General features: G+C 41.6%; 3 protein-coding genes and 5 non-coding genes across 13 annotated transcripts in view; all 8 read left to right on the forward strand.

Moving 5' to 3' along the window:
* osbpl9 (oxysterol binding protein-like 9) overlaps nt 1–3,152 on the forward strand; it is a 29,605-nt gene extending 26,453 nt beyond the window's left edge. For all 4 annotated transcript variants that reach the window (XM_086115531.1, XM_086115532.1, XM_086115534.1 and 1 more), the window contains 3 exons: nt 1,759–1,850; nt 1,952–2,087; nt 2,230–3,152. In XM_086115531.1, coding sequence (XP_085971657.1) covers nt 1,759–1,850; nt 1,952–2,087; nt 2,230–2,304 — 303 coding nt within the window. In that variant the 3' untranslated portion in view covers nt 2,305–3,152. The remainder of the gene's footprint in view (nt 1–1,758; nt 1,851–1,951; nt 2,088–2,229) is intronic.
* A 2,593-nt stretch (nt 3,153–5,745) lies between these two features.
* On the forward strand, nt 5,746–5,827 carry trnas-aga (transfer RNA serine (anticodon AGA)). The gene has a single exon. It is a non-coding gene; the product is annotated as a tRNA-Ser (tRNA).
* A 669-nt stretch (nt 5,828–6,496) lies between these two features.
* tor3a (torsin family 3, member A) lies at nt 6,497–15,061 on the forward strand. Of its 3 annotated transcripts, none has more exons than XM_086115982.1 (15): nt 6,497–6,980; nt 7,157–7,197; nt 8,007–8,044; nt 8,165–8,244; nt 8,418–8,433; nt 8,607–8,652; nt 9,069–9,118; nt 9,288–9,339; nt 9,517–9,545; nt 9,736–10,640; nt 10,709–10,831; nt 11,546–11,811; nt 12,238–12,413; nt 12,915–13,039; nt 13,309–15,061. In XM_086115982.1, exons 10-15 carry the CDS (start codon nt 10,466–10,468, stop codon nt 13,554–13,556), a joined length of 1,113 nt encoding a protein of 370 aa, XP_085972108.1. In that variant the 5' UTR covers nt 6,497–6,980; nt 7,157–7,197; nt 8,007–8,044; nt 8,165–8,244; nt 8,418–8,433; nt 8,607–8,652; nt 9,069–9,118; nt 9,288–9,339; nt 9,517–9,545; nt 9,736–10,465; the 3' UTR covers nt 13,557–15,061. The 3 variants fall into 3 exon arrangements, with proteins under 3 accessions (XP_085972108.1, XP_085972107.1, XP_085972106.1); XM_086115981.1 differs by having other exon boundaries at nt 8,222–8,244; nt 9,066–9,118; XM_086115980.1 differs by having other exon boundaries at nt 6,499–6,980; nt 8,222–8,244.
* LOC147202361 (small nucleolar RNA SNORD74) lies at nt 6,749–6,829 on the forward strand. Its single transcript, XR_015101520.1, has one exon. It is a non-coding gene; the product is annotated as a small nucleolar RNA SNORD74 (small nucleolar RNA).
* On the forward strand, nt 7,023–7,092 carry LOC147202362 (small nucleolar RNA SNORD75). Its single transcript, XR_015101522.1, has one exon. It is a non-coding gene; the product is annotated as a small nucleolar RNA SNORD75 (small nucleolar RNA).
* Nucleotides 8,078–8,158, forward strand: LOC147202363 (small nucleolar RNA SNORD79). Its single transcript, XR_015101495.1, has one exon. It is a non-coding gene; the product is annotated as a small nucleolar RNA SNORD79 (small nucleolar RNA).
* On the forward strand, nt 8,466–8,539 carry LOC147202364 (small nucleolar RNA snR60/Z15/Z230/Z193/J17). The gene has a single exon (XR_015101521.1). It is a non-coding gene; the product is annotated as a small nucleolar RNA snR60/Z15/Z230/Z193/J17 (small nucleolar RNA).
* Nucleotides 15,062–15,837: 776 nt separating the features above from the next.
* Nucleotides 15,838–21,647, forward strand: LOC147202365 (calreticulin-like). Its single transcript, XM_086116024.1, has 9 exons — nt 15,838–16,084; nt 16,831–16,932; nt 17,202–17,405; nt 17,486–17,580; nt 18,793–19,002; nt 19,072–19,185; nt 19,521–19,664; nt 20,420–20,512; nt 20,598–21,647. The coding sequence occupies exons 1-9, from the start codon at nt 15,991–15,993 to the stop codon at nt 20,811–20,813; spliced, it is 1,272 nt and encodes a 423-aa protein (XP_085972150.1). The 5' UTR covers nt 15,838–15,990; the 3' UTR covers nt 20,814–21,647.
* The last annotated feature ends 403 nt before the right edge of the window (nt 21,648–22,050 follow it).

The raw sequence follows: 22,050 nt of genomic DNA on the forward strand, positions 1-22,050 counted from the left end.
GGTGTTCACACGGCACACATTTGCTCCGGCGCTGCACCGATGTATTTTGTTGCGATATATTTTGCACCGCAGCAAATTGTGTGGAGCGTTCACACGTATAAAGCCGCTGAGTGTGACAGCACCGGCACAGCGTCGGTGCAGCCCCACGTTCACACGGCAGTTTCTGCAGCGGAGCAAAATGACAGAAAACAAATGAGCTGTCGTGTTGGGTCTTTTTTAAACGTATACACAACTCAAGCGACTACTGGACAGGCACGTCATTCTCCTTCTCGGTCTCCTTGCCTTCTGCTCGAGAGTGACCGCCCACGAAAACGTAAATCAACGATGACTTCAATGACACTCAGAAAAGCAAACACTAATCCGCCAAACAGAAAATCAAGAGAGGAAATCACAAAATAAATTATATGGGGGGCGGGGGGTTGTGAACACAAAACAAAGGAACAAACTACACAAACAACTCCGAGACAGTCCAGTCTCCTACAAAAGGAAAGATGTTACCAGCCAAGTCTTGTGTCGTTATTAAAAAAAACACATGACGGAAGTCTGACTGTCAGAGATTTTCTCGGACAAAGTTAAAGAAATGACTCGGCACACAGGAAAATTGTCTTCAATATCGGCGGAAGCGGATCTCTGAGAGCGAACGACGGTTAGTTGCTCCGCGATCACACTCCGAGTCCCGCCACCACGAGTTCGACATTTTATTGTAACATATGCAAAATACAAGAAAAACACTGCCCCCGATGTTTGCATGCCGCACCCCCGGTCCGGCTCCTCGGTAGTGATTGGTTACCTGTTTTTCAAACTTGAACCACCAGTACATTGGCGCCTTTTCTGTCTGGTCTACATCGAATTAGCATGTTGTAGACTTTGCGGATGGTCAATGTCGTCTGGGCGCGACGGGTGTTCTCAACTCGTCTTTTGTTGCTCAACCGCTGTTCCCGAATTATTCATTCCCCTTTTGTGACCGAGTGTCGCCTTCTCCCCTGTGGTTGTCCACCTGTATTGACGTGCTAATTGTGGACTTCAACAGTCCCCCGGCCAGATGGCCGGCGCCTTTGTGTGCAGGCATTTGGGGGTGCTGGATACGCACCCAAACGCTTCGATGTGCCCAAATAAATGAAACTTTAAACACGATACAATTTTGCTCATAGATTACTCTAACACCGACAGAGCGCGAAAGCAACGCATTCTCGCCATACGTACTCTTCACAAGCATTTGCTGTGGAGCAAATTTAACCCAGTTGCGTTCACACGTGCAAATTTACATCGGTGCTGCTTCGCAAACGAGCATTTGCTCCGGAGCAAATTTTTAAACCACCTCCCTGAGGTGGATCAAATTTGGTCCGGTGTAAGCTGTTTTCAGGGGCTACGCCGGAGCTAATTTGCACGTGTGAACGCTCTACTGGGGCAGCCCCGGCGTAGCACCGGACCAAATCTTGCCGCGTGAACACCCCTAATGTGATTTGAATCTATGTAACTCTCTGGTCTATGTTTACTACCGTTTACTCTGAGAGTGTGTTTAAATTGTGTGGGAGGGTTCAGGTATTTAAACTGTTAATATGGGCTCTATAAATAGCTGCTTTTCAGCTGTTGCTGGCGGGTCCGGAACATATTCCTCTCATCGAAAGGGAATTCAACGTTTTGATATTCGCACACAATATCAGAAGCAATGGCAAATTGTATTGTCACTTTATATTTCTTATTCAAATGACAAGCAGAAAAGCAAAAATGAATCCCGAAATATTAAATATATTGCAGGAGAACACATCATTCATTGACACTAAGAGGATGGGCATCATTAAGAAGAAAGTCAGGAAACTGGAAGATCAGCTAACGTACGAGTCTCGAAGGTGGGACATTTCACCCTTTTGGCGGTCTTGTATGTGACAAAACTCTCATAGGGGGGAAAAAAAAGACAAATGATCACTTTGCTCCCCCTCCCACCCGACAGACTTTGGAGAGACGTGACCCTCAACCTGAAGCTCAAAGACATCGACGCTGCAACAGAAGCCAAACATCGGCTGGAGGAGAAACAGAGAGTGGAAGCCAGGGAGAGGAAGGAGAACGAGCAGCAGTGGGAGACCAGGGTGAGCCCGACGGACATTTTAACCTACCAGGGCTGCATTTAGCGATGGCCGTTTGGATTTATTTCTTTGATTCACTCTTGGGGAAGGGAACTTGCCAATGGATTCATTTGCCACAATGTGTTGCTTCTCTGTGTGTCTGCAGCTATTCCACGAGGACGGAGAGTGCTGGGTGTATGACGAGCCACTTTTAAAGAGACTAGCCTCTCCTCGACCCTGAGAGGAGCAACACACATACCCCCGTCCCAGGACCCCCCCACCCCCACCCCGCACTAGATGCATTATGATTGAACGCACACTGCAGAGTCTTCATAAGAACTCTTTAGCAAAGACCACTTGTTCACCGAGCCTTGGACTGACTGACCGCCGATGGCATTGTGTATGCAGCTTTGCATCCGACTGTAAAATGATGGGAACGAATGAAATTAAACAGAAAGTACCTAAGATGCACCCAGGCGACTTGTAAAGCTTGACTCCTTAACAGGTGCGGTCCCAGTTCTCAGCCAGGCCACTCCCTTCATCAGGGTTGTTGAAATCTAATAATAACCTTTCCACATATAAAACAGAGCTGAACATCTCAGGGAATCTGGTTGAAGAAAGAAAGCCCCCTCCAAGAGTCTGGCAGCCTTATGAGGATGATGGTGGTGGTGATTAAGAATGATGTTGTTAGTGGAATGGTTGAACCTTAACTGGGCGGGGAAGATACTCTCTGCTTGCCTGCAACTAGTTATAACTGTTGTTTATATATAAATATAGATATACATATGATGCATATATTCTTTTTTTATTTTTCTTTCTGGCAATAGTGTAAAATATTTTAGCATAATGAAACTTTAAAGGAAACATCCAATGGTCACGTTTGATGTTCTGCTCTCATTTCAAGTTAGTTTGGTCCGTTTCTTCATTGCAGGACACAGTTAAAGTCCATACAAGCCATAGCATCGGAACACACTGATAGAAATATATGAATGCAATCCAAAGGTTATCAGCAATGTTTGTCGAAAGAACATAGAACAATCCTATGAATATGATTCTATGTAACCTGAAGGCATTAAATGAACAAATGATCATGTGGCTTTTTGTTCCTCTACTGGACCTCTTTGTCCATAATGACGATGTTCTGTTCTGTATGCATTACCTTGCTAAGGGGAGTTGTAAACAGCCCCAAAAAAAGATGAGAACATCGCTGCTGTTTTTTTGTAGTGCTGCTGCAGTTCATTTAGGGGTTTTTTTCTTACTAAGTTGTGAACACTGAGGGATATTCTACTCTTCACCTCAAATGTTTTTTCCCTTTAGTTACAGTGACGTCGACGTTGGATCAAAACGCGATGGATGAGATACAAAAATAAATTCCACTTGGATATGCTAAAGAACATTAGTAGTAGTCTTGTTTCTTTGACTGATTTCCCTAATTTACAGACTATAAAGTACTTGAGAATTACAGTCTCAAAAGTGGAATATCATATACACTCAAAAGTTAAGAGATGTTGCCCAATGGGGTACTTTAACCTTTACATGTGAACTTGTGTCTAAATTTCATAAGCTGCGTGCTTCAATGGTGCCATTTTCGGTCGCATGGCATCACTTCCGGCACAACTCGACCATAGGTGGTTTCCAAAATTCTGGAGAGAATTTGCAGGCTGGTTCCTTCGATACCTTCAAAGGGTCCTCATGTCGCCTCTGTGGACCGCATAAAGCGTAGCGAAATTGGACAGGTTCAATAAATGTTAAGATTTTGAGTCAAAGTCGCGCTGGAAGTGACGCCATGCGGCCGAAGATTCAGCCTTCAATGGATGCAGCCTGTGAATTTGGAAACCGCCACAGAAAGGCAAAGAAGCTGACATCCTTGCACGTTTTCACCGATCAAACAATGTGAATTAAAAATTCATTCAGTGTGCTGATAACAGTTGTTCGACTGTCACAAGCACGTCGGTATTACATTCAAGATAGTGATGTGTCGTTCGCGAACGAGCCGGCTCTCAAGAGCCAGCTCTTTGAAGTGAACGATGGGAGCCGGCTTCTCATTGGGAGCCGGTCCGAATAGGAGCCGACTTTTTTTTTCTCCTGTTTTCCCCCCCCCTTCGGTTAAAGCCGCACGTGATTGGTCAAGATCCGTGGTAGAAGAGGAAGGGGAGGGTTTTACACACACACACACGCTGCAGTTTAGAGAAGGGGAAGGGGTTAGAGAAGAGACACAGCAGCACACTGAGCAGCACGCAAACAAGACAAACGAGGAGACGAGAGAGTTAGTTAGCGAAAAAAACAACACGGTGGAAAGCGGAAAGGTGAGAAAATGGATAGGAAACGCAGTGAAATTTGGACTCATTTCAATTTAATTGATAGTTCAAAGGCAGCGTGTAGACTGTGCAAGGTTAAAATATCCCATCGATCAGGCTCCACAAATAACCTGCACAGACACATCAGAAAAGTCCACCCATCAGTACAATTTGAAGAGAAAAGACAAGCAAGGGAACCGGCTATTAATGAAGGTGCTAGTGTGTCTGCAACTGTTGGTGCTGCTGCAATGTCACAACTGCCTAGATGTACAATCCAGAACTCTATGAGCCACTTTATGCAAAAAGCTATAAACCAGCAAAACAGAACACAATTGACGAGGAACTGGGTAAAATGATTGCAAGTGATTTTCAGCCATTTTGTGTTGGCTGTGTGTTGTCGCAACATCTGTCCCCTCAGAGAGAATCTTCTCCAAAACAGGGCAAATATTAACAGAGAGGAGAAACAGGATCAACCCCTCAAAGCTGAGGCACTTGGTTTTTCTTCATGCCAATCTTCGTGAAAGACAAGTTAAAACTTTTACCTCGGTGCTGCTTTCTTCTTTTTGTTTTACAAATTTTAACTTATAATTTGTTGTGTGGTATTCAAAGCTTACTTATGTTGTTTTACTGTAAATAGTTAAAAGCTTATAAATATACACATTCGGAGATTGGAACTTTTTGTTGACCTTGTTTTGATATGGATCTTTGTACTTTGTTTTTATTTTTGTAGCACTCCATGTTGAGTATGTTCAGAAGAATATACATAAAGCCATATAAATAATAAATATTTGATATACTGTCTATTTTTTGCATTGGTAATTCATTTTACGCATAATATTACGTTATTTTTGGTAGTAAATTAATTTAAGCAACAAAAAAACTAAGGAGCCATTTGGGAGCCGAAAGAGCCGGCTCTTTTTAGGGAGCCGAGCCAAAAGAGCCGGCTCTCTAAAAGGAGCCGGAATTCCCATCACTAATTCAAGACTCCCTGCATTCGAATCACTGCTCAGGCCTTTAATGACAGAAGAAATCGAAGGGTCCAAGGGCAATGTCCTCACCTTAAATTTATTACTCGTGAAAAAAAAATACATCAAGCAAATATGATACTTTTTTTTCCAAACACGTGCAGTCGAAAGGCAGTAAGGCAAATAGTTTGATGAAGACCACTTCCCGGGATTTTTAGGGTGGTGGTGGGCCTGTATCGCTCTGGAATACGCCTCTGCAATGAGCAGATTTCACACTCAGATCTAAAACAAGCAGTGAATTCCAGCAGACCATTTAAAAGCAATTACTTGATGATCAATAATGCAATTTTGAGAAATCCGGTACGCCTTCTAGTAATATCTGTATCTCTGAGTTAGAATATCCTTTCACATGGAAACGCAGTTGTCGTGGCCGAGTGGTTAAGGCGATGGACTAGAAATCCATTGGGGTCTCCCCGCGCAGGTTCGAATCCTGCCGACAACGTCTTTTTTGAAGCAACGACAAAGACGTCATAGTCATGAAACGATTTAAACAGTCTTCATCAAACTATTTGCCTTACTGCCTTTCGACTGCACGTGTTTGGAAAAAAAACATCCACAATCCACCGGGTATTTTGGTGATGGAGTCAAAGGTAATGATTGTTAAAAGATGAAACACATAGACAAGTGTCGAGTTTTTGACCGGAAATGTTGAAAAATTCACTAAATATATCCATTGGTACTTTCATGTAGAAAGCAGCCATTCTCACCACTGGTGGGACCGAAATGACACATGTAGTTATCGTGCATCGATTTTAGCACAGATAGCATAGTTTTGTTGCTAGTTTTTTTTTTTGTGTTAAGAAAAATAATTAAAACGTTTAAAATGTTGCTCGTAGTCTGAAAATTGGCCGACAAAATATCTTGGATGGCATTTCATGTTTCTCACTCCGACCATTTCCCATTAGTCCGTGCGACACTAAAATAGGTACATTCATTGCTTGGTTCTTTTGGGGAAATAAAAGTTGCTAGTTTAGTCACAAAAGTTGCCAAATGCTACCGCTGCCATTTTCCCATCAGCCCACGTTGTACCGCACGGGCTGATGGGAAAATATTTTTTCGTATAAATTGTCCCTTCACCCGCTGCACGGTCTCATTCCTCCGCTTCACTTTGGTAAGCTTCGTCCTCGCACAACGAATTGTCGAAAAGGCTTTCAAATTTCGATCGGTTAACATTTTTGTCGTTGTTAATCGATCATATTCGTTCTTTTCGTCTAAAGTTGAACTATTTAATGCGGAACGGGTTGATGTTGGTTTAAAGTGGCGCACTTTGCAAGGCCTGCACCACGTGCTATAGGCAAATGTAACAGCCGCTTTTGGGTAACCCCTATCGACCTCCCGTAAATGTGACTTCGTTTTACTTCGTCCCATTGCTATATGATGATAAAGTGTTGGTAGGGACATCTGAATGGATGTGAAGAAACGCCAACTACCCTGACAGCGTGGGGACGCATCCGCGAGCGAAGCTACACTTTAGCTTTGTGTTAGCCCATTTGCTAAAGCTAACGTTTGTTCTGAGTCGATTTCCTATCTGACAAGCGTTTTTCATTTTTACAGTTTCACGGCTCCCAAGATGCGGCAAGCAACTGAACTGAAGCGTATGTGACTTTTCCTTAACACTTGCAGTATGTTGACTTTTTAGTCTATGAAGACATTCAAATGTAAGAGTAGTGATCAGAAGTGATTTCTGACGAACAATTGTCTGAGACTAAAGGACAAAGAGGTCAAAAATACTTGGTGTGGATAGCATTACTAAAGTCCACTTTACTTGCAGGGTTTTGGAGGCCGCATCAAAGACGGGAATCGTTAAAGATGGTCAGTACTGGCTTTTCTTTTTTTTAAGCTTCTCTAAGGTGCGCTCTGACTCAAATTACAGTGGACCCCTGCACACTCGGGAATATCACATCAGCTCCCTTTTTCTTTCTGTGGTAACCACATATTTAAAGTTCATCAGTGTAAAGGATTTTCTCACCAATGCGTTTCAATGGACAGAATTTATATGCAGATTTTCACTACTCACAAGCCAACCCAGTCCATATATCCTGCGAGTAGTGGGGTCCTCTGTATGTTAGGGGTGGGCAAATGTTTGACTCAATTACTGCAATTGACTTTTTAAACTCAAGTTGTGATGCCGCTGTGAAAATTAGCCTTGTATATTTGATACAATTTGATTTCATATTTTACGATTTTAAGATAATATAGCCCGCTTTTCTCTACCCCATGTATAACGAGAGGCGTCAGTGTGCTCATCCTATATTACACTTTTACTTGCACGGGATTTGACCACTGAGTTTGTTGGCAGGAGAATTTGAACAGATTTGAGAGAAAATTCATAAGTGCAGCAGCTAATGTAAATGCTCCATGGGTGAAATTAAGAATGTATAAGGCTGCATGTCGACCCCAGTCTTGCTTTGCCCACCCCTGCTTCAGATGCACATTAGCTATGCCGCAGAAAAGCGTTTCCTTTTGTTGCCATGATGACATTTATTTGCTACTCTTGACAAGATGGATGACGATAAAGCCAACCCACCAAGTTGACATCTGAGGCACTGCCAAACGATTGCTTTAAAGAAAGTATGAAAAGGATTATGTACTCAACTTTTTTTCCTTCTCTTCCTGTACAGCTCCACTTTGGGTGTGATTCACCTGACTGACATCGGAGGTAAAACTATTGGAATTTTTTTTCTGGAAAGCAAGCTGTAGATGATGACTTTGAAAAACATAATGGGAATCTCTCTGAAAAATAGTGAAAGATGACCTTTTGTCTGATTCGGTGTTTTAGTTGGCTGCTTTCCCTGCCATCTGCTACCTGGTGCTTAGTCTTGTCATTTGATTGCAGGTGTCGTCCTGGTTTATATTGGGGTAAGATTTTAGCATTTTTTTAATGACCTTTTGGCTGACTAAAATGATGAGTTCATAGTTCAACAGATAATCTGTGAAGATAACTATTCGCCCCTATCTGACATGTTGGCCTGCGCAACATCTCAGGCACAAATGCAAAATGAGATTATAATTTTGATTTTCCCTTTTTTTAGGTTAAAAGACTGCACGGTATGTCAACTTGAATATTTTATCTACTATATTTAGCACAATGATGACTTCATAGTTCAGCGGATAATCAGTGATGACTACTTTTCGCTCCTATCTGATGTGTGGCTTGAATAAATTGTTCACATAAAAATGTAAGGGGCACTGTTGAATTTGTTCCCTTTTCTCTCATCCAGGCATCATGAAGCTATGCTGAAAGAATTGCGCGTTCACTTGCATATGGTATGTTAAAAGTGCACTTGGAGGCCCATTAAAACATGACATTGCACAGATCTTGAGTAATCGACACATTTTAGAATAGTGGAATTTTACAGAACATGTTTTTACAAAAAAAATGTACTTTATCATTAAAGATGAGAAGAAATTATGACTCAATGGTCCATGTTGACACCAGTTTCAGAATGTTAATAAGCTAATGAATGACATTACGCCAACACCACAAAAGAAGTGAAAACGCTATTTTGGTTATCTACGAGCAATGGTGGTTGTGAATGGGGCCGTAATCTGTCGGGCATGATGAATGTGAATCAGGTCTCTGATCCAGTTGAGGAGACGAACACATTTCTGACCCAGATTGAGTTTCACTTTTATTTATTTTTAAATGAAAAGGGAGGTTCTAATTCAATCTTCTGAAGCAGATTGCTGAGGAAAGAGAGTTTACTGCATTCTGCAAAAGTCATCGCTTCAGGTAAATCAAAATTTGGACTAATTTTTTCTCAACTGACCTGTGATGATAAAAATGCTGCTGACATTTAAATCATGGAGTCATTAGCTCTAACTGAAAGGTCAGCTTGCTAACATCTTTGGAAACACTTGGATGTGTTTTGACTGAATCTCCCCCCCCCCCCCCCCCTCAGGAGCGGAGCCTACCTTGCATGTAGATCCCTCCATCAAGTGGATGAATTGAAGGTGAGGAAGTAACAAATGGTTTATAAAAATACCCAATGGAGAGAGGGTTCAGTGATGTCCCAACAAATGTCTGACCTGAAATAAAATGTGGATATCCGTTGCTGAGTGACCCGGCTTTTGTACACTGAGCAAAACTACTACTCGCATGTAATAAGCATTTCTCCCTCCCATCTACAGCATAACTGCAAGTTGACTGGCTGACCTCGGTAGGTTTCTTTTCAATCCTCATCACCGAAACAAACAGGCCCTACACATGATGAATCGATTCTGCCAAATGAACTCTGATTATATCCAATACCGTTCCATATTTTCTGACTTGTGGCCAGTAAACTGCTTTTTTTGTGTGTGTAAATGTTTATGCAAAGTGATGGTTCATGGTTTTATTTATTCCTGTAGGAATTAAAGAGGAAGTGTGCATCTTCATAGACGTGGGAGGACCACAAGTGGCTTTCATTAATGATGGGGCAGTAAGGGGACACTTGAACTCATTCGAGATGAGGCGGTGCTCAAGGATACCTTGGCAAAAGCAACAAACGTACTAGAATCTTGAGGTTGCACGTCCTGTTTGGACCATGTGGCAAGTTAAACTCAAACACGTGAAAGCACAAGACTTGTTTTTTAAGTCACCTGAGGCTACAGACTTTATTTTGTAATTTCTCTTGTGATGTTTGACGTTATTAAAAGACGTTCACATTGAGTTTTGTCTTGTTTATTTCATATTGAGTCCGAATTGGAAATATTTTGATTTAATTCAAATATTCGCGCATCTTTTCACTTGATGTCAGGAAAGATGCCCACAAATGTCTGCCAGGTGAAGTTTTTTGAATCTTTATTGAACAAGTCGGAAAACAAAACCAACATGTGATTAATACATACACATTGCCAGGTAAAGTGAAGTACAAAGCGGTCGTGTCGCTGCATGACGTCAGTTATGCTGTGCTTTATTGGAAAGCGCTGCTTGTATTGACGTAAAAAATAGTTGCAGGCAGGCGGGGCTTCTTCGTGTCGGTTACTTCCGGTGTGTAAATCGAGCACTGTGCGGTAGAAGTAGCCGAGCAGCGAGCTAGCTGAGCTACATTCTCATTGGAGGCAATCTAGTAACGGCGCTTGACCGACCTCTTCACTCATGTTTGCCCGCTTTGTGTCTCTCCTGCCGCTTCTTGTGCTGGCCGCTCCCGCACACGCTCACTTCTTCCACCTGGACACGCTGTCCAACACGTCCTTGTACTATTTTAACTACATTTACTGCAACATTTGGGAGGGCGAGTGTCAGCCTCACCAGGATGATGCGACGCAGCAAGGTAGGACGTGAAGCAGACAACGAACATGTTATTTTGTTTTGTAATGACTTGACATTTTGCATGGGCAGTTCCTACCAGGGACTTTTGGGCCGGTTTCCCCCAGGATTACACGGAACTGCTGTACCGCTGGTACTGCAACCTGGGTCAGTGCTGCGAGTCTGGAGACTGCAGGGTGACCAACAACATCACTGGTAGTGCATTACAATTGTCAAACTCCTTGATTTGAAAGGTGGCGTGTCATTGTGACCAGATGCAATATATATTTTCTCCGTTCAAGCACCGTTTATGATCATGTGCTCCTCGGTTTACGACCGTTTTTATCTGCGAAACGTCCGCCGGTAAAAGATGACAAGCTCAATTACTGTAAATTGTTCTGTGGTGTTGCTAATCTTTCGGCAACCCCCAAAAACGTTCAAGTAGGATATGGGAAATGCCACGCTGTATTTACTTTAACCACACCGTAATATCATGAAGTAAAATGTAAAAAAAAAATTAAATTCTCACCGTTCATTCATTACGAGGCATTTTGGTGTTTGTGACTTGGCCTTGACACAGTTCGGTGCAGTCGAGTGGCGCAACGATTAAACAACGGATTGTCAAATTGGTCATTTTTATAATTGATTAAGCGTGTGGAGGCCTTGTCTTCATTGTACAAAGTCTTTAAATACATTTAACCTAAGATATGTGTACGTCTATATTTTATTTAGGGTTGATATATTTAAGAATTCCACACTTGAAATGCATTTAACATATCTCAAATTTTGTATGGTTTATTAAAATGGAGAATATTAAGTCAGGTTGTGCACATGTTTCTATGTTCTGGAGTTTAGTCCTTATTTTCGTTTTTAACAATGAATTAAGGACCAGATGAAGGAGTTCAAATTAAGTCGTGTCCCTTTTTGTAGGTTTGGCTCATGATCTCCAGAACAAGTTGCATGGGCAGCACCTGGCCCAGTCTGTGGTTCTGAAAGCAATCCAGGGTTTCATCAACCACCCAGAGTCCAACAAGCCCCTCACGCTCTCCTTCCACGGCTGGTCGGGTACCGGGAAGAACTTTGTGGCCCGGATGGTTGCTGATAATCTTTATCGTGACGGGGTGAAGAGCGAGTGTGTCCGCCTGTTCATCGCCCCGTTTCACTTTCACCACGCCAGGATGGTGGACACGTACAAGGTGAGATGCAAGAGGTGAGGGCTCGCCGCCAAGAACATATTGGCCAAGTCACTGGCCAGTTCGAGCTTTTATCTAAGTTGAATGACAACACTATGAACGGGAATCATCAAAATCAAACACTTTTTTGTTTTTTTATGGGGGGCGGGGGGGCATCCAGTGTTCACAAATGTTACACAATCGCTGTGCTACATTTCAGAATGATACTGGGTAACTATTACTACACAGGAGAAGTGGAAAGTCCAAATTCAGATGAGCATTTTTACTGAACTCTCACTCGCGAAGATCATGATTCTGTAGCTTTTACTCCAAATGAAGCTTCGACTGACTTCAACCATCGCGTGGAACAGTGAAATTGATACCTTGGGAAAAACATTGTTTATCAAAGTTGACTCAACTCCCAAAAGTCATTCAACCCCTACTTTCTAGGGTCAGCTGAAAGACGCCATCCGGGACACCGTCCTCCGATGTTCCCAGACTCTGTTCATCTTCGATGAGGCCGAGAAACTGCACCCGGGCCTCATCGACGCCATCAAACCATACATGGCCCACTACGACAACGTGGACGGGGTCAACTACCGAAAGGCCATCTTCCTCTTCCTCAGGTTGGATCGCCTTCCAGGTTCAGCATTTCACGTTTCAAGAATGGCATTCCATAGAGCAGCAGTGGGCAAAGCTCCGCCTATTGTATTGAGTCCTATAATGTTTGTTGCATTCATTTAAATGATTTGGGGTTAATATGTAATCCAAATCTGCACAAAATTCAGTTATATTTATAAAATACAGTATTTCTATTCCTTCATGTTATTAACACTGCAAATCAACCAACATGACTCCTTGGTGGACACATTTATTGCTTATGATGAACCCAATAGACACATTTTTCACATTGGAAATGATGAACAGAAATATAATCTGTTCATAAAGTCTTAAGTGGACACGCAACGTATTAAGTAGCATCTTGGTAGCCGTAATTGCGCAAGGCATTTTTAACTTCCTGTCACAATATCAATAACATAAGACTAAGGATTTTTTTTCCTTTGTCCAATGTCAAGACTGTAATGAATCTTGATTGCTAACCCAAGCTTTCGCCCGTGTATGTGTAGTAATATCGGAGGAGCAGCGATCAACGATGTCGCATTGGACTTTTGGCACTCTGGTCAGAACCGAGAAGACATCGGGATGGAGGATTTGGAACACCGACTACGAGCCGAAACAATGGAAGCTCAAGGTATGAGCTTCTGACACTTTTTACTGTATAAAGGGCATTTTGTGATCCATGTTCAGTGCCTATTGGCCTCAGTCAACAGTGTTTCCTAACCTTTCTTAAGCAAGGTGTACCGTTTGAACCACAAAGGGGAATCTGGTAATTTCCCAAGGCGTCAAAAGTTTGATCATTTGAGAATTCGTTATGCTTGCAGATTTTTTTTTTGATTTTTTTTTGATTTTTTTTGTTACTGTTGAATGAATTTTATGGACCTTATTTCTTTCTGCTTCCAGGCGGTTTTTCGAATAGCGAGCTGATGTCCAGTCACCTGATCGACTTCTTCGTGCCCTTCCTACCTCTGGAGTACCGTCACATCAAGCTGTGCGCGAAGGACGCCTTCGGCGCGCGAGGCCTGGAGACCGACGAGGCCACGCTGGATGAGGTGGCCAAGGCCATGCTCTACATTCCCAAGGAGGAGAGACTGTTCTCGGCCCAGGGATGCAAGTCCATCCCTCAGCGGATCAACTTCTTTCTTCCTTAGAAGAAATGAGAGAGAGACACGTCTGGAGTAGATGTGCGGTGCACGCCCTTATGGGTACGAAACACGCAATTCCAGGTTACTTGTGCACGGTTACCAAGAGCACTTCCTGCATGAGCGGGATGAACAAAGGGCCGTCGCATCAGTCGTGCGGGAGCGAAGGAGTGCGCGGCTCTTTGTTACAGATGCTCGCTTGACACGAACACCACGCGGTTGACAACAGTGGGGGAAATCATTATCAAAGGTTTGCTTACGAAGAAAAAAAAGTCCTACTCACATAGAGGGAGGTAAAAGTTTTCATGTTGCAATTGAATGGAAAGGCAAGTAACCATTCACCAGTTTTTGAAGACCCACATGATGTGTTCAATTATTACATGCACACTGAATCTACCAAATGAAATAATTGACACTCCTTTCACCGTGAAAAAAAAAAATTTGAGTCCGCCTTATGTTTGTGCTTTTGTAAACAGTAGAATGAAGAAAGGTTTAACAATGCAACCATTTCCATCTGTTGACTGAAACTTGGTTGATCTCATCTAAAATGGCAATCGCTACCATCTACTGGTGGTTGTGCATCAGTGAAGCTGTCCCCCCCCCCCCCCCCCCCAAGCTTGAAATTTACATTGGAGCATCATTAGACTTGTGTAAAGAAAGACCGGTAAAAATGGATTCAACTCCTTAACTGCGCTAAAGCAAATGTTGAAGGGGAAAACTCTGAAAGGTAATTAATTTTTTTTCTTCTCAGTAACAATACACTATCTGCTCGGATTAATTTGGCACAACGATTATAGTTGATGCTTAACACAGGAGATTATTTTCTTTGTAAGGGAGCTAATTTACAATTTCAAAAGGGATCAAGTAATTATTTCCCCGACTGTTCAGACTGTGGAAAAAGTATGGGGACACTTTTTTTTTAATGCTCTTTTTCCACTCTCCTCATTGTGACATTGTATAAGAAAATACCTTCACAAAACCAATTTCAGCTTGGTGGGAGTCTGGATGTGTTGATTTATTTTCGTTTGAGTCACTAGTATTCAATGAGAGTTTTTTGCACAGTACAATGTTTAACCACCCTCCACTTATCTTTATATTGCATTCTACTTATGTGGTCAGGTTTAAAGTGTTGCTACTGTATATTTGACTTTCTTTGTCGATTTATGTGTCGTACGTATTGTGGTTGGTAATATTAAAGGGCAATATGGAGCGTAATATTGAAAAGCAATTCATGTACTGAAATACATTGTATCAAAATATGTTTTCATGATTACTTAAAAATACTTTTTAATTACTAAGGTAAGAGAAATTCTACCACGTGTTTTGTTTTGATGTATTTATAAGTGCTGAATATGTTAAGTTTAGGTCATATGTTTTATTGTCATGTGATTTTGCTGTTGGAATTTTTAAATTTCACATCTCGGTACGAATATGAAAAGAAAACCTCCCATTGTTTCTGTTATGCCCCAAACCCAAATGAAGAAATAATAAATGCTCAGTGCTTTGTCCTCATAATTAAATGTGAGAATTGTGGTCACTACACACTTGAGATTTTGAGATCCTGGGAGGTGTGTTAACTTTTACACCGAGTAGGTTTATTATGCAATATAGTGTTAGTAAATATGAATGCACTTACAAGTGGATGCTCAAAAAAATTGAAATCCTAAATATTGTCTTCTATCAAGTCTACCGTTGACAAAGGTATTTCCCAGGAATCAACATCAACCCTTTTAGAGACTGATTTTGTTTTTTTGTGATTTGGCACCTGCCTACAAAACTACCAATATCTGCTTTAATAGCCATGAAAGTCAGTCAACCTCACAGAAAATGTTTGAGGTGTTATCAAGAGAAAGGTAGAGGGACAGAAAACAGATGATCTGTAGGCCAATATCAAAGCAATTTAGGTGACAAATGATGCTGAATGAGGTCCAACTAAGTACATTTTACTTTGAAACACTTCAGAGGACGCCCGCTGTATTTCGTGTAGGACCAGATTCAGTGACATAAGAAACACTTGATGAACAGAACAGTAATGACGATTTCGTCGTCATTTAAAGTTGATATTCTAATTGTGACTTAATGCTGTGCATCGAACGCATCACTCTTCGCCATGAATGTATCACAAACGCATCACTCTTCCTTTGGGTGTGTATCAAGCGAACGCGTGGTCTTCGTCCATTGGCTAAACTTTACCTTGTCAGCGTTTTCACTGTTTTGATTGGCCGAGAGGACTCTGACTTCCTGGCCAAGCTCCGGCGCTGACAGCCAATCAGATTGAGACATCTGTTTCCAGCCGAGAGGCGAGCCTACTTGATTCCAGTGAAACGGCGCGGCACCGACGGACTCTTGGGCACTGCGGAACGGCGTCGAACAAGAGCAGAAATTTGATATCAACAATTCGTGTTAGTTTTAGAGTTCGTTTGACGGAGTGGTTCTCCTCACGATGACTGCCTTGTCGCTGCTATTTTTGGCCATGTCGGCCGCCTATGTCCTGGCCGAGTCCACTGTCTATTTCCGAGAGCAATTTGAAGACGGGGGTGAGCTGATTTTCCGATAAATCTAACTGCATTGATCTATTGATTATGTGCTATCCATCTTCGTTGTATGCAAGTTGACTATAGTGTGTTCATAAGGTTTTATCAGTGCATGGCCATATGGGACCTCCATTAGCCTACCATACGCTAATTTTGTATAGTTTTCATATTGTGATTTTTTTTGGCCTCATATTCTAAAAGAATCCTCCTGTTTTGCTTAATTTTGCATACGTTTTGTGTGTGTCAGCCACAAATTTATTTGACAACCACCCTCCCCCCACGTATGGTCAAATCACAGTGCGTTTCCCCTCCCCCTCCTTTACTTCCCTACCCTGGTCATTGGCTGTGCCACCTCCCAACCTTAAAATAAATCTATCTATCTATATACACACATATACCTCTCCCAAGTACCAGCATCATGGCGAACATTTAAATGCATTGACTGTCTATTAAGTGTTAAGTATACGTATTAGGATTGTTGTAAGCCACTGTGACAGTATGCTCAGTTAGAACAGTAACACTTCCCCTGAATATATGAAAAAAATATATACTAAACAAAATGAATTGATTAAAATGTATTGCACATAAAAGTGGCATGAAATTGAACTATACCTGAATAGTTTTTTTAAAAATCCAAAAATTAAATGCAAATTTACTTTAAGTTAAATACAACTGACTGTAGGCCTTGACAGAATGTGTCCCATCTCAAAAAATGTGAACTGTGTGTGTGTGTGTGTGTGTGTGTGTAGATGCCTGGAAGAGTCGCTGGGAGGAGTCCAAGCATAAAACAGACTATGGCCAGTTTGTCCTGACAGCAGGCAAATTCTATGGGGATGCAGAGAAGGACAAAGGTGAGTGGATTTCTCATGTCAATTTAGGGCTGGGTGATGAATGGATGTTCGATACCATTTTTTTTTTCAGTCCGATACAGGTATGACTACTTAACAAAGAAGCCAAACAATGTCACAGTATATTAAAAAAAATGTGCTTGCTGAGAACTCTTACTTCTTTTTCTATGTAGATTCTCAGTCATCCACTCTTGTTTAGTGTTTTGTCTTGTTTTCCAAAAAGACTTAGCATACAACATGCAAGGCCGTTTGACACAATCTGATGAAAACAGGTTTGCAGACAAGCCAGGACGCCCGCTTCTACGCGCTGTCGTCCCGCTTCGACGACTTCAGCAACAAAGGCCAGCCCCTCGTCGTCCAGTTCACTGTCAAGCACGAGCAGAGCATCGACTGCGGCGGCGGCTACGTCAAAGTGTTTCCCTCAGACCTCAAGCAGGAGGACATGCACGGGGACTCGGTCTACAATCTCATGTTTGGTACGATGGGCTCGTCAGGGACTTCCTCAGGTTGGGTGCCTCACAGATGAGTGCGTTGAATTTCAGACTTCTGTGTGTAGGTCCTGATATTTGCGGACCCGGCACAAAGAAAGTTCACGTCATCTTCAACTACAAGGGCAAGAACCATTTGGTTAACAAAGACATCCGATGCAAGGTGAGTCATCGACTGGTTGTGTAACACTTTGGTCTTTCTCTAAATCTTGCGAAAGTAGCAACTACAAACATCTGCAACTCATTTCAATTGTAAAACTATTACAATTGCAACTGATTAGATCTACATTGTATCGTGTTGAAGTTCTAAATTCTGCTGTAGTATGGACTTGAAATGTTCTTGTTTCCATTATTGTCAACAAACTCAAATTCAAGGCTTTATTTGCATGCGTTCCTTCCCTTGCTGCCAAAATGCAAACTTCTCAAGTGGACTTTGAGATCGGTGACTCTTGAAGTATTCCACGGCACTCCAAGGCACTTGATTTTATAATACCTTTTGTTATATACATACAGTATATAATAGATATTTATAATAGAATACTTTTAAGATACTCATGATTGATTTCAGCTGTAACCTTTAGCACTGATTTGTTTGTTCATGATCCAAAGTAAAACTCTTATATTATGAAAATGTTTTTTCACTTTTAGCTTTCGTTATCATGTTTGCTTTTCTTTAACTGTAATAACCTAATACAGACATCTCATGTAAAAGTAAGAAATGTGTAAAGCACACACACGCACACACGGACTATCTCCAACATAATTTCAGGTGATAAAATTGTAAGTGGGATAGTGAATATCATCTAAGCCTAAAAAAAGTGCCACAAAGAACCTGCCACACAAGAAAATGTACAATTATTGATTATTAAAAATAAGATGCCCAAAATTGAGCATTTAAATAAAATGTTAACCGACCACTTAAATACTTAATGATGTAGCTCATCAAAGGTGCCTGAAACAAGGGGATAGAAATGGCGTAGAAAAAAAATTATGAATTGGAATAATTAGGACTTAAAGCTAATGTACACCTGCTTATGTTTAAAAAAATTAATCAACTTGCCTCCATTCAAACATTGACCATACGTTGTTCCTCAACACTTCCAAAAGGTTTGGTTGCCTGTTCATTACTCTTGGGGGCCCCCTACTGGTTGTGTAAGTTCACTCTGCCTTGATGAGCTTGCGACCAGTCCAGGGTGGACCCTGCCCACAGTCCGCCGAGATTGGCTCACCCACGAACCCAATGAGGCCAAGCGCTTTAGAAAAGCGATGAATTGAAGAGAGAGGTTCATTTGTTGTAGTTGTCTATTAGTGGCTCCATGTTCCCTTCAATGCCATTGTATACTTTATCTCACATTGATCTTTTTCTGCCCGTCAGGATGACGAGTTTACCCACTTGTACACCCTGATCGTCAACCCCGACAACACGTACGAGGTGAAGATCGACAACAAAAAGGTGGAGTCCGGCACTTTGGAGGACGACTGGGACTTCCTGCCCCCAAAGAAGATTAAGGACCCCGAAGCCAAGAAACCAGAGGACTGGGACGACCGGGAGAAGATTCCTGACCCTGACGATACCAAGCCAGAGGCGAGTGCGGGCTTGCCACTTGGATGAGCTCTGGGAGGAATTTGACTTATGTCAGAATCTATTTGACAGGACTGGGACAAGGCCGAGAACATTCCCGACCCCGACGCCAAGAAGCCGGATGACTGGGACGATGAGATGGACGGAGAGTGGGAGCCTCCTATGATTACTAACCCTGAATACAAGGTACATGAATCGCAGCTGTAATTAGGGCTGAAACAATCATTCACTGACTCCCACATCACTCACCAGCTCAGGCACTGCCTTTTAAAGCCACACCCACTAAAAGTCCCAAATGTGATCGTAAGGAGCATGAGGATGGTAAATCCAAGTGGGCAACAAGGGTACCTCTGCCTCACAGACGCGCTTTGTTTGATCATGCCAAATACATCTTTAGGGCCATCGGTAGAATAACAATTTTTAAAATATTCGATAGCTGCAGCCCTCCAGGTGCCAATGCAGCAAGAGGAGAAAATTGTTTTTTGTGTGGTGAATTAAACAGTGTGTGCTGTGTTAAACAGGGTGAGTGGAAGCCCAAAGAGATCAGCAACCCCGCCTACAAGGGAAAGTGGATCCATCCCGAAATCGACAACCCAGAGTACACTGCCGATTCTGAGATCTACAAATACGACAGCATTGGCGTGATTGGACTGGACCTGTGGCAGGTAATGCACCATGCATAGCTGTCGACTATGACACTTGACAATTTCATTTGAAATCTGACTTTTTAAAAAATATGTAGTTTTTATTTTGTGGCAAAGACGTGAACCTTTATTGAGGAAAAAAATTAAGTATGATCCATCACTGAAACAAATCACTTAAGTTTATCGTCAGGCACGTCAATGTTTTGACAAAGTTAAAAAGGACTTGGGGAGTCATGCTAGGAGGCGAATGAAATGTATAAACAATTAGTAAATATGAATTACACTATTAGTCACTACCAATAAGTATTGAATTGGTAAACAGTGTTCATATTTTTTTAATAGAAAGGTGCAATATTTTTTGTGTAGATGCCCACATCATTTTGTTTGGTTGGTTCTCTTGGCAACCAGTTGGCTCAATAATAACTTTAAAAAGTTGAGAATGTAAACTGCAGCCGAGGAGTCTGAAAATAATTTTAGTATGCAAAAAAAAAATTTTGAAAACAAAAACCCATGCCAGATGAAAAGAATGACCAATCCTTTGGGGGAAAAAAATTAAGTTTACTACATCTGATACGAAGATTTAGAAACTGAACAAATTTTCACCCTGACAAGATTTTTTTTTATCCTTGCACAAATACAAGGAGAAATCATGGTGTGTCCAAATGTTAGAATAAAACACTAAAATCTTGGTTACAATTTTTTTTTAAGTGATGATGGTGATGCTTACTGCTTTGAATAATATCTGTAATCATTAACATTGCGTTTGTATGTTGTAGGTCAAGTCCGGCACCATCTTTGACAATTTCCTGATCACCAATGACCCGAAACTCGCTGAGGAAGTTGGCGATGACACATGGGGCAAAACCAAGGTATCTAAAAAATGTTTCCCGTTTATCATCCCTGCTCCCTCCCCCTTTCCGCCCCCAATAGTATTTATTTTAAATTCCCAACCAGGAGGCCGAAAAGAAGATGAAGGATAGTCAAGACGAGGAGGAGCGAAAGCTGCGCGAGGAAGAGGACAAGCAAAGGAGAGATGAGGCAAAGGACGATGACGAAGAGGAAGAAAAAGATGATGATGATGAGGAGGAGGAGGAAGATGGCGAGGATGAAAATGAAGAAGAGGAGGAGGAAGAAGACGACACGGAGTCCCCCATGAAGGATGAGTTGTAAAGAGTTGAAAAGCAAGGAGCAGCTTAAAGAGCAGACTGTCAAACCACAGGAGACGACTCACCCAGTGGGAGGAGTTTTGTTTTGTTTACAAAGACCGAGAGGGTTAAAACTATCATTATTATTACTATACCATAATAACAATGACAATTATAAACTGTGATGATTATAATAGAAATATGATTAGAAATGAAGATGTCGCAGTGAATGTCCAGACTAGAAAACCACATTTTAATTTTTTAAAATTTTTATTTGCAGTTTATACAAAACAAATGTGTATGTTAAGGACTAGACTGATTTTGCCAAAATCTGGGTTGTTGGTGACACATGACAAATCTAGTTTTTGTAAAAAAAAAAAAAAGTTTGTGTTACCTCATGTGTTTTGTTTGTCTCGTGATGCTGTCTTTATTTTTAATTGTTTTTGTCAATCCCAAATTTCAAGCGCTTGCTCAAAGGTTCATCACATCAAACAAGGGAAGATACGACCTTAAAAGTCTGATGATGTAGTTCCCAGTTGGGATGTTAAACTTGTGAGGAAATCCCTTGCATACGTTTGCACTGTACAGTTATGACCACATTTGTGCACATATGACTAGTTTCTAAATCGTTTTCTGAAGCACTCCAGCATCAGGAAAGCTTCTGTTCATGTTAGGTTTAGTCATTGTTTGGTGTATGCAGTCAACTCTCCTCATCCCGGATGCACACTGCAGCCGAGCGCTGATCCTTTTTGTAAAAAACATTTTGTACTAATACTGCTGGTAATTTAAGTGAGGGGATTTGTCGTTTGAGTGCAAATGAAAAACTATGTTCTGTCCAATAAAAACAACCACACCTTGAGTCCTTATATATATATTTTTTCTTTTTGAAACTCATTTATACCTTTGCAAATATTCTGAAAATCCCATGGGAAAACCAAAGGAAATAAGTTGGACCTGGAGAAAATTGAACAGCTGACTGGAATGTTCGCAGTCAACTGCAGGTCTCACCTACAGTGGATGCAAAGTCTACACACCTAAGTTTAACCAAATAAGATACAGTACTGGCATTTTTAAAGGATAAAAAACTTGAAGGAGCACTCGAAATCCTGTATTTACAATGTCTACTTTAAATTGACATAATGCTGGTGAATTTTAGGATGGAAGTGTATGAGTCAAAGCAACAAAAAAGTCAAAACCCGAAAGAGCGATGACGCGTCTAACAATTCCAGTCGTAGTGAAAGTCCACTTCCAGGATTTCGCAC

The sequence above is a fragment of the Hippocampus guttulatus genome, chromosome 7 (genome assembly GCF_054856545.1).
Source record: "Hippocampus guttulatus isolate MCC_2025c chromosome 7, RoL_Hgut_1.0, whole genome shotgun sequence".
NCBI lineage: Eukaryota > Metazoa > Chordata > Actinopteri > Syngnathiformes > Syngnathidae > Hippocampus > Hippocampus guttulatus.

Bases quoted from the DNA above. Each gene is read 5' to 3' on its own strand.
- tor3a (XM_086115982.1), top strand. From the start codon at position 10,466: ATGTTTGCCCGCTTTGTGTCTCTCCTGCCGCTTCTTGTGCTGGCCGCT. The intron at 10,641-10,708 runs GTAGGACGTGAA...TTGCATGGGCAG, and splicing joins GGATGATGCGACGCAGCAAG to TTCCTACCAGGGACTTTTGG. The intron at 11,812-12,237 runs GTGAGATGCAAG...CCTACTTTCTAG, and splicing joins GGATGGTGGACACGTACAAG to GGTCAGCTGAAAGACGCCAT.
- LOC147202365 (XM_086116024.1), top strand. From the start codon at position 15,991: ATGACTGCCTTGTCGCTGCTATTTTTGGCCATGTCGGCCGCCTATGTC. The intron at 16,085-16,830 runs GTGAGCTGATTT...GTGTGTGTGTAG, and splicing joins AGAGCAATTTGAAGACGGGG to ATGCCTGGAAGAGTCGCTGG. The intron at 19,003-19,071 runs GCGAGTGCGGGC...TCTATTTGACAG, and splicing joins CTGACGATACCAAGCCAGAG to GACTGGGACAAGGCCGAGAA.